Below are 13907 nucleotides of genomic sequence, written 5' to 3'. Positions count from 1 at the left end.
ATGGAGTTGTGGTTATTAAATGAATTCACGTCAAACTGCTCTGTGTTGGACTAACATGTTTCCACCACACATCATTTCAAAAACAAATTCAACACCGAACCATCAAAACCGGCAGTTCCTCTAACCTCCACTAGAGTGAGCAGTGAGGCCCCAATGACGCCTATTAAAATGTCCAACTTAACAGCAGAGATATACGTGTTTAGAGTGTCTATGCAGGGTTTCCTCCATCGTAACAAGCGTACAGGAGATGACTTTTTCATAGGCCGCCTGTTTGCATTTTAAAGTTGGGGCCGTAACACACAACCCTCTGTTCCAAATGTGATCACTTCTGGCAAAGTTAAAGTTAGAAGTAATTCTTTATGTTGGCAAGTTGTTTAAATTCTGTTTTCACTTTCCAAATTTTTCTACATGAGACAGTTTTGTGCCTGTAATGGATATAATATTGTAGAAACTTTTTTTAAATTAAAGACTTTATTGGAATTTAAAGAATTAATCTTTAATCTAAGAGAAAAAATAATATTGAACATATTTTTCCTCATTTCTTTGGCTCACTTGAGATTTAATAAGCTGTTTATGGCCGATGAGTAAAAATCACTGAGACCTCAGCTGACTGTTTTCACCATCTTAGGTTGAATCTGCACGTAACACGTGAGGGTTGGATTTAGTGCTTTATGGTCCTTTCTGACACTAATAAGACCCTAAATTTTGATTTTTACTTTATAGATTTCTACACAGTTGGTGCAGAGGAGTCTCCCACTGCTGGGCATTAGAAACAATGCAGTTTCAAAGTACTTGCTCATTCTTTTACATCACTGCATTTTTGTTGTTTCTCCTGGTCCTCAGACTCTGCTGGACCTCGGGGCATCTCCGGACTACAAGGACAGCAGAGGCCTCACTCCGCTCTATCACTCGGCCATGGTGGGCGGCGCCCCCTACTGCTGCGAGCTGCTGCTGCAGGACCACGCCACCATCGGTATGAGGGGGTCTCATAGGACCGATCTGACTAATCATCTGATATGTTGTGGAGCTCTATTATTATTTATTTATTTTATTCATATTTTTGTGTTTAAAAAAACACTTTAGCACTAAGAGTACTTATTGTCATGGTTACAGGGATGACAGATGAGAACGGGTGGCAGGAAATCCATCAGGTGACACACATACACACACACACACAATCAGGAAAATTACTTGCGCTGATGACAAGTTCAAGCCCTGTACAATTATGACTCTGTGTGTGTGTGTGTGTGTGTGTGTCTTTGTGTGTGTGGGCGCATGTGTGTGAGTTCAGGCATGTCGCTATGGCAACGTGCAGCACTTGGAGCACCTGCTGTTCTACGGCGCTGACATGAGTTCCCAGAATGCATCAGGAAACACTGCACTGCACCTCTGCGCTCTGTACAACCAGGTAACACACACAAACACAAAGAGGTAATGCACATGCTGGTCATGTGATGGCGGCCTGTGGGTGTAATGTATGTTGTTAGTCACATTTTGGCGGTTTGGGTTTTTTTTTCATTAGGATAGTTGTGCCCGAGTGTTGCTGTTCAGAGGAGCCAACAAGGACATCAAGAACTACAACAACCAGACGGCCTTTCAGGTAAACCAGTCAATCCATTAGCAAATCAATAAAGGAAGCCTTTAAAGCAAAAAAAAGCAACTTATTTTCACATGAAAATAAGTTAAAAAAAAAAATTATTACACTTTAAAATGAGCTTTTAGTTTCAAAAATTATAATCCAATAGTTAATAAATAAAATATAAACAACAACAAAGTCTTTTTTCTTTACCTTCTATTGAAGCAAAAATAAAAAACAAATAAAATAAACATTAAATGATAAATAAATATACAAAATAATCAATAAAAATCAGATAAAGACTAAATAAATAAGATAAACATAAAGAAATCTAATTAAAAAAAACATTTCCGATACAATATTATAAAATAAGAAACATATATAGACTGTTTAAAAATACAAATAAAAGAACATTATGTGCCTTTAAGTAAAAAATATTTTTACAATTTTATATTATTGTATTATTATATATTTTTTATTATTATATATTTTATTGTGTAATTTAATATAATGCATTTATTATTTGTTATTTTTTATTTCTGATAAATAAAAAAATGGAGAAAAAAAACGAAGTCCAAACAAGACTATATCCACCCTGCTCGACATAAAGACCAGGAAGTCAAAAAAACGTTAAAGTTAGAGCTACAGAAATAATCTGGCTGGTCCACGACCACACCGGAAACAAAACACAGCAGTTAGTGGAAAAAATAATTAGCCCACCAAAAACAGAAAGGAGCACTTGTTTCAATGCCAGAAATGATACCACTGCTACCTTTAAGGCATTTAACCATCAGCACATCTAATTATGTTAACATCTCAGCTTCACAGACACATTTGCAGCTCTGTGATTGGATGCCTGCTGCTATACTGGCTCTTTAGTTTCTCTTTAATCTTGTGCTATCACGTCTCATGTTGTACCTGTGAGTTTTTATTATTTTCTAACCAGGAGACTTGTTGAAAGAGACTTTTACGTTGAAAACCCTGGAATTCTGTGGAAATCTCTTCAGAGATGCAGAAATGTGAAATTATAATCTGTTCAATATGCTCCTGTGATGTTTCATGTTTCAGGTGGAAACGGGATTAAAAAGCTGTGAGTTTAATTTTGAACCCTACGGTTTGTGTGTTTTTATGACTCCTGTCTTGTGTGTGTGCAGGTGGCGATCATTGCCGGGAATTTTGATCTGGCAGAAATCATAAAAATCCACAAAACGTCTGACGTTGGTGAGTTTCAACACATTTAAATCGTGTGCGTGTGTCAATGTTAACACAGTGGCTGGATATTAACTCTCTGTGTGTTTTTATGTGTGTGTGTGTTTGTATATATGCGTCCAAGTAGTTCCCTTCAGAGAAACTCCCTCCTATACCAAGCGCCGCCGCATGGGCTTGACCCGGACAACAGCTGGAAACGGCCTGTCATCTCCTCGCTCCCTGATTCGCTCAGCCAGTGACAACGCCTTGGAAAGCCCCGCCTCCTCACCTGGCCCCTCCCTTCAAAGCCTGGAGACGCACCATGACACGCACACACACTCACTACGCCGACACACACGCCGACTCAGGTAATTATGAATCATTTATGAGTCATTAATGGTGCCTTTACACATGTAAAAGTTACCCATGAGATGTGCATGATTTCACCTAATACTAACAAGGATGCTGGCTTTGTGTTGCTTAAATAAGCAAGATCATCCCTGAAAATAAATCTTCTGGTCAGCAGCACATCAGGCTCCAAAAGTTGCTCCAGTGTAGCTCATTTATACATCTTTCAGCATTAATGGTGCCTTTACAGATGAGCTACCAGATTCCAGGTTCTCATTTTCTTCCTGAGTGGTCGTCAACAAGTTTCTCGCAAAACTACAACATCACAACAATGTGATTGGTTACTTGCAAGTCCTCCGACCTATCCGTTATGCACAGAGATCTTTTGATCACATTATGAACCGAAGATGAACCGTAGATTCATCCATTGTGTTGACTGCTTATCCAGTTCAATCCAATTCCATTCCAGCATGTTACAACTTTTCTAGGCGTTTCTGGTTTTTTGACCCAACTTTTTTGAACCCTGTTGCAGGTTCAAATTGAGCATGTGTATATAACAGGTTTCTCAGTTTTACATTTAATATGTTGTTTTGTTTCATTTTCTCATAAAATGGTTTTTCACTGATTTTATTTGAAATGTGGTTCATTTTAGTAAGTTTTTTTTGGGGGGGGGGTTACAAAGATGTCCTTTAAGGTGTAGTCAAACCAGTATCTCCTTTCTCAACCGCAGTCCAAGTGGTGGAGGTCATGTGGAGACCAGCCCTCCCTCCTCTCCTCCCCCGACCCCACAGATGAGGAAGAGGAGGCTGTATAGCGCCGTGCCGGGACGCACCTTCATCGCCACCCGGTCCCACGTCCCTCAGGGGCCCGGAGAGATCCAGCTGCACCGAGGAGAGCGGGTCAAAGGTTTGACCAGGATAATGATTCTTATCAAAAGTGTAATTCAGGAGCTAAACAAACTCTAAATGTCCGACTTTTATAACTCAATAAGGATATATAACTATCACCACAACAAAGACCAAAGAATTGAGAATAAATAAACACTGAACACAAAACTTCCATAATCACATTCAGACCCCAGGTGTTTCTGTTTATGACATTATTTATTTTTTTAAAAACCTTTATATCTGCATAGTTCTACATTAATAATCCCCCATCACAAAAATGAGCTCAAACAGAGGTAACGCATGTGTGAGGTGGTGATAATGAGTGTGTGCTTTGTTTACAGTTCTCTCTATCGGTGAAGGAGGATTCTGGGAAGGAAGCGTTAAAGGCCGAACCGGCTGGTTTCCTGCCGACTGTGTGGAAGAAGTCCAGATGAGACAATACGACCCGAGACTGGGTAAAAAAACACATCCACAGCAGGGTCAGGGTCTTCTCTGCATTTAGAACATGCTGCTGTGCTTCACAGAGGAAAAGCATCACTGTTTATATATCAGTACTTTAACTTTGCGTTCATTTAATCGACCATAAAATACATGGACAGCATCTGATGGGATATTTAATAAATAATGTGCTATATAACATACATATGTAACATGTATGTTTCAGAGACGCGAGAGGACCGCACCAAGAGACTGTTCAGACACTACACTGTAGGATCCTACGACAACTACACCTCCTACAGGTAACACAGCATCACTACACATCTGCAGGTAACACAGCACCACTACACCTCCTACAGGTAACACAGCACCACTACACCTGCTACAGGAACTCAATGGCAGGTTCGACTTTCTTCAGAATCAGGATCAACTTCATTAAAGTGGTTTTGTTTGCAGATTCTTCTGCTGCTGTATGAACATGTGACAGACCTAATGAGACAGGTGACCCTCTCAGGTGTAACCCGGTGATTCAGCAACCGTGGCTGTTTTAAACTATAGAGGAAATTTTTACGTTTAAGATGACGCTTGTTGATGTTTTCAGCTTTTCTGTCTCAGTTGCCGGGAAACAGACGCCAGGCTCGGGAAGAACTAATAAACATTTAGAGATGTTCATTCATGTGAATAAGAAGTTCTCCCTGATTCATGTGTTATCAGTGTTTATGGCCTTCTTCAGTGAGCTGTTCATATAACACCATCACTAAGAGAGGGTGCAGGGTCTCCTGCTCTGGCTCTAACTGTGAGCTTTATCAAAAAGGAAAGTTTTTGATTCTGAAAGCAGAAAAATTGTCTGTCTTCTGAATCCAAACTTTGTCTGAGAGCCAAATGTACCTGCCGGGTCGACTTAGATTTGAGCTAAAACTCCGGTCACTGATGAAGAGGTCATATTCAGCTGCTGTCCTTGCTGAGGCTTTTACAAAAAGTACCTTTATTAATAAATCATTCATTTCATGTCAGCAGAGCATTGAGAGCGTGGCTCAAAAAGCTGGTGGAGGACAGTTTAATATTTTAACGATTATCACTTGTTCGTCATCATCTGTAGTTGCGCTTTAAAAGGAATTTCATTTCAAGTGGTTCAAACCTTGGAGGCGCAATAGAAGATGGAGGGATCTTTTGTGAGCCTCAGTTCTTTCTTCATGTTTCAGCGATTACGTGATCGAGGAGAAGACGGCCGTGCTGCAGAAGAGGGAGAGCGAAGGATTTGGCTTCGTCCTCAGAGGAGCTAAAGGTAGAAACTGAGGGACGGGTGGTGGAGTGGTGGGCGTTTGGAGGAAGAGGAGGAGAGATTTAAAAAAAAAAAAAAAAAAAAAGCTCCTTGCTGTGTTTCATGACACCTACACAGTCCACAGAGTCTGGCTTCCTGTGGAAGCAGAATCAGACTCCGTGGACTGAACCCTCGCTAGTCTGAGGTGGGAGGAGCTTCTCTAACTCACCGGCTCTCTCTTCATTTCCAGCTGAGACGCCCATCGAGGAGTTCGCTCCAACCCCGGCGTTTCCCGCCCTTCAGTACCTGGAGTCAGTCGACCAAGGGGGCGTGGCCTGGAGGGCGGGGCTACGGACCGGAGACTTTCTCATCGAGGTATCGGCGGACTTCATTTTATATTCAAGTAGACACTTAAATCAGTCAGCTGACAGACATTTACTGACATTTTTTTCATGTTTTGTTTTTCAGTACTTTATTTTGTTTCTTATTCATTTTATTTTTAACTTAGTTTTTTATTTTCATATTTTTTTGCTGGTTTATCATTCTCAAGCATATTTGAGCATGCTCTGTGAACAGAAAAGAAAAGATTAAGATGGAAACTTGATATTTTATGACCTCAGTTTTAACAGGTTTTTTTTTACTTTTTAATCACCTGCAGGGACAAAAAGTTGTGAATCTTTGTGTTTGGGCCTGTGAAACATTTAAAACATTATGACTTGAGCTGTCTGTCTTTTCTCCAGGTGAACGGTACCAATGTGGTGAAGGTGGGTCACCGGCAGGTCGTCTCTCTAATCCGGCAGGGAGGAAGTCGCCTGCTGATGAAAGTCGTCTCAGTTTCCAGGAAATCTGAAACCAACCTGATCAGGAAAAAAGGTAAAGCCACCTGCTGTCCAGCCTTAGTAAGATTTGATTTTATTGGTACACAACAGTGTACAGTTAGTACAGTGATTTAAAACAAAGAAAGTCAATCTTTTCAGGACTAAAAAAGGACTACAATACAATAAATTAGGTGTCATATAAAGTGGGTTTTATTCAGTTCTAATAACATTTAAATAAGAAAAATAAAAGTGAACTGGGAAGAATAAAGTTTTATTTTAGTTTTACCCCCTTGTTTCAATAAATAATCAAAACAAATTAAGATGTAATTATAGATGTAATAGTCAAACCATTGTATAAATACAAGATGCAGTTCAAGTTTAGTTAGCGAGGAGGTAGCTGCACGTGCTCACTGGAGCTTCTGTGTATTTGACATGTCAGTGACATAACGGCTATCTGTGAACATGTGACTCTTTACAGGGAAACTTATCTCAGCACTCTTTGTTTTTATAAGTGCTGTAGACCAAAATACCCCACCCCACCCCCCAACACACACACACTGTGTACCACTAATATGCAATCTTGCTTTGTAGCACCGCCCCCTCCAAAACGAGCCCCCAGCACCTCCCTGACGCTGCGATCCAAGTCCATGACGGCTGACCTGGAGGAGATAGGTAAACACACACACACACACACACACACACACACACACAGTTAGACTGTAGCGGTGTGTGTTGCTGACCTTTGCTCTGTCTGCAGCCAGGAGGAGACGCTTCGGTGAGTCACATCGACCTCACGGTCATCGTGTTGTGACCCTGCGGTGACATTTGTCTTTGCAGTCTGTTGGCATGATGTCGCAGTGATGTCATCAGCTGCATTTCCACCAGAGTCCAGGTTATTTCTGTGCAGACAGTTTTAACCAGACACAGTCGCACAGCAGTGACACCAAGCTCTGAACATCCACTGGGACTCCACATACCCGCCTGTGTGTAGTGACCGTGGACAGGTTGCTGGTGACTGAGTGGATGTTTAGAGGTTTAAAGATGAGGTGCCCGTCGGAGTCGCAGTCTGACAAATATTTAGCAGCCCACCCTACAGTGCAGTGAAACACTGTTTGTCCCCTTCCTGATTTCTTAGGTTTTTATTTGCATATTTGTCACACTTACATGTTTCAGGGATTTACGAACAAATTTATTGCCTCTGACCACACACACAACCAAAAGATGAAGCTGTGCCTCCAAGTGACACTAATCTCCCAAATACTCAGAACATTAACATGAACATAACTCCTCCCAGCCCAGATGGGGACTTTGTGAAACCCACAAAGTTAGTCACCTGGCCAGCCTCCTTCATCGAAGCACAACAAAGCTGATTTTAAGGGCACAGGGTGAATGACAGAGGAGACAAGAAGGCACAGAGTTTGGATTTTGGGGAATTCGGGCCAACACTTTGGCCTAATTTTATCTCCTGGAATGTTAGGTGGAAGAGCAGCTGATGTTTTTCATTGATGTCGCGACTTTTCAGGGCTGTAGCTGAATCAAGTATAGCTTCTACAATTACACACAAACAGCACGTGTTCGGTTTTTATTTGAGGCTCGTCCATTTTTTTAAGGCATCATTGATATAAGTTCATCTACCCCCTGACCCCTGTTTTTCCCAAAAGGGGGGGATGCTACAAAAAAATGATGCTTTAAAAACCTCAAAAAATAAAGAGTAACATGGTGATTCTTGAGTTTGGAATTTGATTCTTCTAAGCGCTTTTAAATTGAAACACCTTTTTTTGTCTGTTTTGACACTTTTGAGAGTCCACGTTTTGCGTGAAGTCCTGCTGCAGCCCTGGTGACTGATGTTGTGATGTAGCTCTGATGTCATGATTTCGCCACAGTGTTTGTCACGCTGTTTGGAAACTTTCACAGTGGTGTGGTCGTGACCGGATGCTTAATCATGTCTTGTTAGGAGTCTGTTCACGTTCCTCTTTGTTACTCCAGAGAAACTGGATGAGATGTTGGCGGGAGGTCAACAGGAAGTCGTCTTGAGGGGCCGCCCATCAGATGACTTCAGGGCGGCGACGGTGAAGCAGAGGCCAACCAGCCGCCGTATCACACAGGCAGAGATCAATGTAAGACACGGTTGAGCTAATGGGATAAACACAGAGCAATCGTAGTGAGAGGATGATTTTTAATCAGAGATTCCTGAGTCGCAGGCTGTCACAGCTCAGTGTTTACCTGCACACAGACTAATCAGATTTTCTTCTCTCAAAGCCTTCAAGCCCCCATAACATCAAATAATAGACAAGCATTTATTTTAGCTGAACTGGTCGCTACTTATTGGAAATAGTTTTGTTTACGGTAAACATTTCAAAATCAGTGGAACGGTCTCTGTGCAGATCAGTCAAATGTGGCTTGTTTGTAGCCGGGTTCATGCTCACAGGTATTGCTAATCAGGCACAGGTCAGGCACCTCAATGTCAGTAGCAGAATAATCTGTTTGGCATTGCCAGAGAGAAATGGTAAAAAGAAAAACGTGACTAATAAGCATTTCTATCCAAAGGCTGATTTGAACACTTTTGCTGAGAAAGGGGAAAACACCTGTACTATGAAGCAGGATACAAGGCTTTTGTCCTGAGCATGTTAGGTTCAAGATAAGATATAGATCAAGATAACATGTACAAAATCAACACCTATTGATCAACCAGTTCTCTAAAGTTTAGAGCCGCAGTTTCTGGAAGATCCCTCAGACTTCAGAGCTGATAAAAAGAGGCACTAAAGTTTTTATACATCATCTGAAGTTTTGTCTTTCCTTGATAAGGATCAAAAGGAAGTATAAATTCTTAAGGGAAACTTTATTTACTTTAGTAGGGAACAATTTTACTCTTCTATATAACGTAATATAATGATAATTCTATTCAGTTGTATTATAGCACCAAATCTGAACAACAATTGCCTCAAGGCACTTTATACTTTAAGGTAAAGACAATAATACACTAAATTGATGATAAGAGGAGTCTTTTATATAAGCAGTATTTGTTTACCTTATGTAACGTTTACAAGTAAGCTCAAAAACCATTTGAAATCTATTTTCATATTTCCCTTTTAACTGCTCTCAGGCCTTTAAAGGATATGGTTGAGATCATCATAGACACCATAAGAATACTTACTTGTCGGGGTTGTTACTTTTCTTAAAAGTACCAGGTATTTAAGCGTTGAAGCAACACATTTATTTAAGAGTATAAGCAGCTGACTGAGAAACCCTGGGTTGATTTATTGAGCCAATAACCACCTTCGCTTGACCATTTAGCCTGGTTTCCCAGGAAAATAACCTGGGTTTATTTACTTCATGGCAGTACTGACTTCATATGTAAAAAGTAAATAGTCGTCAGCATAGAAAAGCAAAGAAATATCTTAATTCTTGGATTTTTAACAAAATCTTTGTGTTGTTTGTGTCTGTAGTCGCTGTTTGAGCGTCAGGGTCTGGTGCCCCCTTCAGCTCCAGAGAAGAGCACCATGCCTTTACCCAGAGGGATGTCCAGAACCAAGAGTTTTGGTGAGAAATGTGGCATTACACCAAACTGTCTCATAAACTTACATTTTGTAAAATATGTCACTGGCTGAGCATAAGAGTACCGGAAATAGGAAAGTCGAGGCATCATTGGCTTCCCATTTTATGACCCAAGAAGAAAGCCAAATCATCATAGTGCTGCTGTAATAGGCAGACTGGTTTCAAGCTAGCTAACACCACAGATAACTTTATACCAAAAACTTTAATTCATTGATCCAATGCAGACATAAGATCTCTTCGTAAGACCAATCGGTGTGGTCGATTTATTTTGACATCTCATTGTTACCACAACAGGCACACCGGACGACGACAGAATCACGGCTCTGATCAATGAAAGTCGGTTTCCACGGAGCTCTTCGCTGACAGACAGCTTCATCCCTCCTCCTCCTCAAACAGCACCGCCTCCTCCACCCTCTGCATCCTCTACCTCCTCGCTCTTCATACTCGACTCTGGACCTCCTCCCTCTTTTCTCCCTCCTCCTCCTCCAGCACGAGGAGATGGACTGACCCGCTCTAGTTTCAAGCCGGGGGCAGAGCCAAGGCTTCAGGAGCTTTCAGATTCACCAACGAGGAGCCACACCCACGCCGAGCGGCAGAGAAAAGCAAGGTCCATGATCATCCTGCAGGACACGCCTCCACCACTGCAGCCTGATGCTCACGGTGCCCCTGCTACTCACACACTTCACACCGCCACACACACCGCGACACACACGCTTCACACCGCCACACACACATCTACGCTGTCTCTGCACAGCACTAGCCCCGCCCTTGGCCACTCACCTCTGTCGCGGCGTCGGGGAAGAGCAATAGAAAACCCCTATGCTAATGTGGGACAACAGGCTCCACCTACCAAACCCCAGAGGAGGAAGTCACCATTACTGAAACAACTTCCTGTTGAAGAGCAGGGTTAGCATTTTTCTGTCTGATGTCTGTGGCATGTTTGTCTCAATCCTAAGTGCATGATTGGATATGTTGTTCAGAGAACCATGACTCGTGTTTGCTTATTTTTTAAATATATTTAAAATAAAATTGGGCTGAGACACCAAAACAAAGAAAAATAGACTCCTAATATTTAAATTTTCCAGGTCTTGGGATCAAAGATCACGATTCATCCAAAGAAGGAGGTGGACCCAGCAGCCCCAGCAGGGCTGAGCTGTACCAGCAGCAGGTTCTTTCAGAGCGCGCTCGAGTTCAGGGTCGCCGGTCGTCTCTCTTCTTGTCAGTGGAGGGAGCGGGGTCAGAAAATCAGGCACCGCCTCTTCTGACGCAGAGCCACTCGATGGATGACCTCGGCGAGCTTCCCCCTCCAGCTCCGGTCCTGTCACCTTCACCGACGCCTCATACCTTCCTCCACCCGCTGACAGGGAAACCTCTAGGTCTGACTGACGGCACACAGTTAATGAATGTTCTCAATGAGAATCAAGCTGCCACATTTTGTATGGGTTAATAACAATAATCACCTCTGGAAAAGCTAGTTTTATTCAATTCAAGCTTAGAATAGAAAAGAATAGGAGAGCCTTGAAGTGCTTGACAGATCAAAAGGCGTATAAAGGTAAAACCTTGCGGTACTGGTAAAGCAAATAAATAAAAAATAGAGATTCTAAAACTAAGGAGGTATTCTGCAAAACACTAGTGGTGAACAACCTAGGCCAGAAAAAGTTTTAAGGCTGAAGAAAATATCAGACAAGATCTTAATGATCTCCACGTAGTAGAAGAACACTTTACAAAATAAAACACAACCTACAATGCAGTGTTGAGGCTCTCAACAAAACATGAAATGGCCAGACAAAGTAAAGGTATTAAGGCTGAGGACGACAGACAGGGCCTTTGTGTACTGTGCATTGTAGAAGGCAACTCAAAAGAAAACCTTGAGTCACTTTACAGAATATAACAGGACCCGGGACAGAGCTAGTGACTTCAGAAAACGTAAGATAGAATATTAAGAGATTTTGCAAAACAAAACACAACCTAGGTAAGATCCTAGACCTTGACAATATACTGAAACTTGGAATTCAAGTTTTTGTCTGCATGGATTTTTATTCTCACTTGTGTTGTTTGTCTTCAGACCCGTCCTCTCCACTCGCCCTGGCACTTGCTGCAAGAGAACGAGCACTCACCGCCCGCACACCGAGCCCTGAGCCTCGAACTAAACACGCTTCTGCCTCCACCACACCCATCCCCACCCCGGCTGCCAGTCCTGAGGGCAGACACAAGCGAACGCCCATCACCACTCCACAAAGCAGTCCTGAGCCACGATCCAAGCGCACCACTCCTCAGACAAGCCCTGAGCAGCGGACCAAACGCACCACTCCCCAAACGAGTCCTGAGCTAAGGCATAAACGCATAACCCCACCCCTTTTCCCAGATGGACAAGTTGAGCGCCCAGAAACAGAGGGAGGAGTGACATCACCTGCCGCACCCTCCCCTGAGCGCTGGAGACCCTCCCCTTTGCCACCACTGGCCAATGAGGCTCATTCTCCTCTGATTGATAGACGTAGAAGCCTCACAGTGGGCAGTTCAGAGGAGGAGGGAGGGGCTTACACAGTGACACTCCCACCTGCCTTGTTATCATCCAGCGATGAGGAAACTAGGGAGGAGCTGCGTAGAATTGGTCTGGTGACTCCCCCTCCTGGCTTTGCAAGCCCTCCTGCTGCTCCTCCCCCATCCTCTCTCACCTTGTTGCCACGACGAGGTGGAGAGGGAGGGGGAGGAGAGAGTGGTCCTGAATCTTTGGGTAGACGAGGAGATGAGGAGGAAGGAGGTGATGAAAGGCTTCATGACAGCTCGTCTTCCCCAAGCTCCCTCCCACCCTCCATCACCCTGGCTTCTCCTCCTGCTCCATCTTCCCCATCTTCCCCACCTGCTACTCACCCATCTCCTTCATCCGCCGCTACTTCCCCATCAGGGCTAAAGCCTCGCCTTCGTTCACCTATCGGTCGAGGACGTTCTGCACTCCGGGACCCCCTATTAAAGCAGTCGTCGGACAGTGAGCTCCTCCCATCTGCTGCATCATCATCCTCCCCCTCCTCCCCACTTTGCTCCTCTCCCACCAGTGGCGGAGGCCGACAGCCACGCTATTTGTTTCAAAGGAGGTCTAAGTTGTGGGGGGGTGGGGATCAAGATCGACGGGGCCTCAGTCCGGAGGAAGGAGGGGGGCGTCCAGCAGCCTTGGGAGGCCAGGGATCCGGCTCAGCTGTGGATCTAACAAGCCGGTCAGCTTCTGCACTAGAGCTAAGCGGCAGGGCGGGGTCTGGACTGGATCTAGCCAATCGGCTACAGCTGCTCAACAAAGATAGCCACTCTCTGGGGGAGGAGCCAAGCCCCCTTGATCCAGGTCGAAGGTCACCAGTAGGAGGTGCCAGGTACACCAAATATTGTAAATATTGGTGTGGTGTGCTGTTGATCTGGCAGTGTGTTTGCTTGAGTAGATGTTTTGTAACAGTCTGTTATTTGTATTGTTCCAGATGTGTGGACAGTGGGGAGAGTAAATCGTAGGTTTTAATCTCTGGTAAACATTTCTTGTTATTACCAAGAGATGGCTTTCATCAGCTAACAGCTGACTAACGTGCACCACCTTTGACTAACTACTAAATATCTCATTCAATTACTCTCCCATCTGTCTTTTGAACAAAATTAGGGAAATGTTTAATAACCACATCACCTGAAAGGAATAATCTTTTTAGAGCTCAGCAACCATAACAGACCACAACAGCCCTGTCAAGCCTTGTATTTGTTTATATCTTGAAGTTGTACAGGAAGGTTTTGGGGGGGAAAGCTTCTGTTATCATTTTCAAATCACAAAAATAGAAGAGGAGCTAGGACTAAACCTAATATAC

At 43.2% G+C, this 13907-nt stretch overlaps 1 protein-coding gene and 1 long non-coding RNA gene across 3 annotated transcripts in view; one reads left to right on the top strand and one right to left on the bottom strand.

Annotated features, from left to right (window-relative positions):
- Positions 1–13907, top strand: part of shank3b (SH3 and multiple ankyrin repeat domains 3b) — a 47316-nt gene that overhangs the window by 24338 nt on the left and 9071 nt on the right. Inside the window, exons 7-25 of one of the 2 annotated variants that reach the window (XM_039601034.1) lie at positions 844–973; positions 1114–1151; positions 1292–1408; positions 1523–1600; positions 2731–2797; positions 2913–3132; positions 3843–4018; positions 4341–4454; positions 4664–4739; positions 5640–5722; positions 5949–6073; positions 6439–6571; positions 7108–7188; positions 8503–8633; positions 9963–10056; positions 10366–10977; positions 11157–11447; positions 12137–13433; positions 13536–13562. In XM_039601034.1, coding sequence (XP_039456968.1) covers positions 844–973; positions 1114–1151; positions 1292–1408; positions 1523–1600; positions 2731–2797; positions 2913–3132; positions 3843–4018; positions 4341–4454; positions 4664–4739; positions 5640–5722; positions 5949–6073; positions 6439–6571; positions 7108–7188; positions 8503–8633; positions 9963–10056; positions 10366–10977; positions 11157–11447; positions 12137–13433; positions 13536–13562 — 3890 coding nt within the window. Of the gene's footprint in view, positions 1–843; positions 974–1113; positions 1152–1291; positions 1409–1522; positions 1601–2730; positions 2798–2909; positions 3133–3842; positions 4019–4340; positions 4455–4663; positions 4740–5639; positions 5723–5948; positions 6074–6438; positions 6572–7107; positions 7189–8502; positions 8634–9962; positions 10057–10365; positions 10978–11156; positions 11448–12136; positions 13434–13535; positions 13563–13907 lie in introns of both variants that reach the window. The other variant, XM_039601035.1, reaches the window with a different exon arrangement.
- Positions 3951–5626, bottom strand: LOC120433927. The gene is made up of 3 exons (XR_005608841.1): positions 5576–5626; positions 4339–4450; positions 3951–3993 (listed from the first exon to the last, which is right to left on the bottom strand). It is a non-coding gene; the product is annotated as an uncharacterized LOC120433927 (long non-coding RNA).

Source organism: Oreochromis aureus, linkage group 17 (assembly GCF_013358895.1).
Source record: "Oreochromis aureus strain Israel breed Guangdong linkage group 17, ZZ_aureus, whole genome shotgun sequence".
Lineage (NCBI taxonomy): Eukaryota > Metazoa > Chordata > Actinopteri > Cichliformes > Cichlidae > Oreochromis > Oreochromis aureus.
The sequence above is the reverse complement of the archived record's forward strand: the minus strand, read 5'-3'. Positions and strand labels throughout refer to the sequence as shown.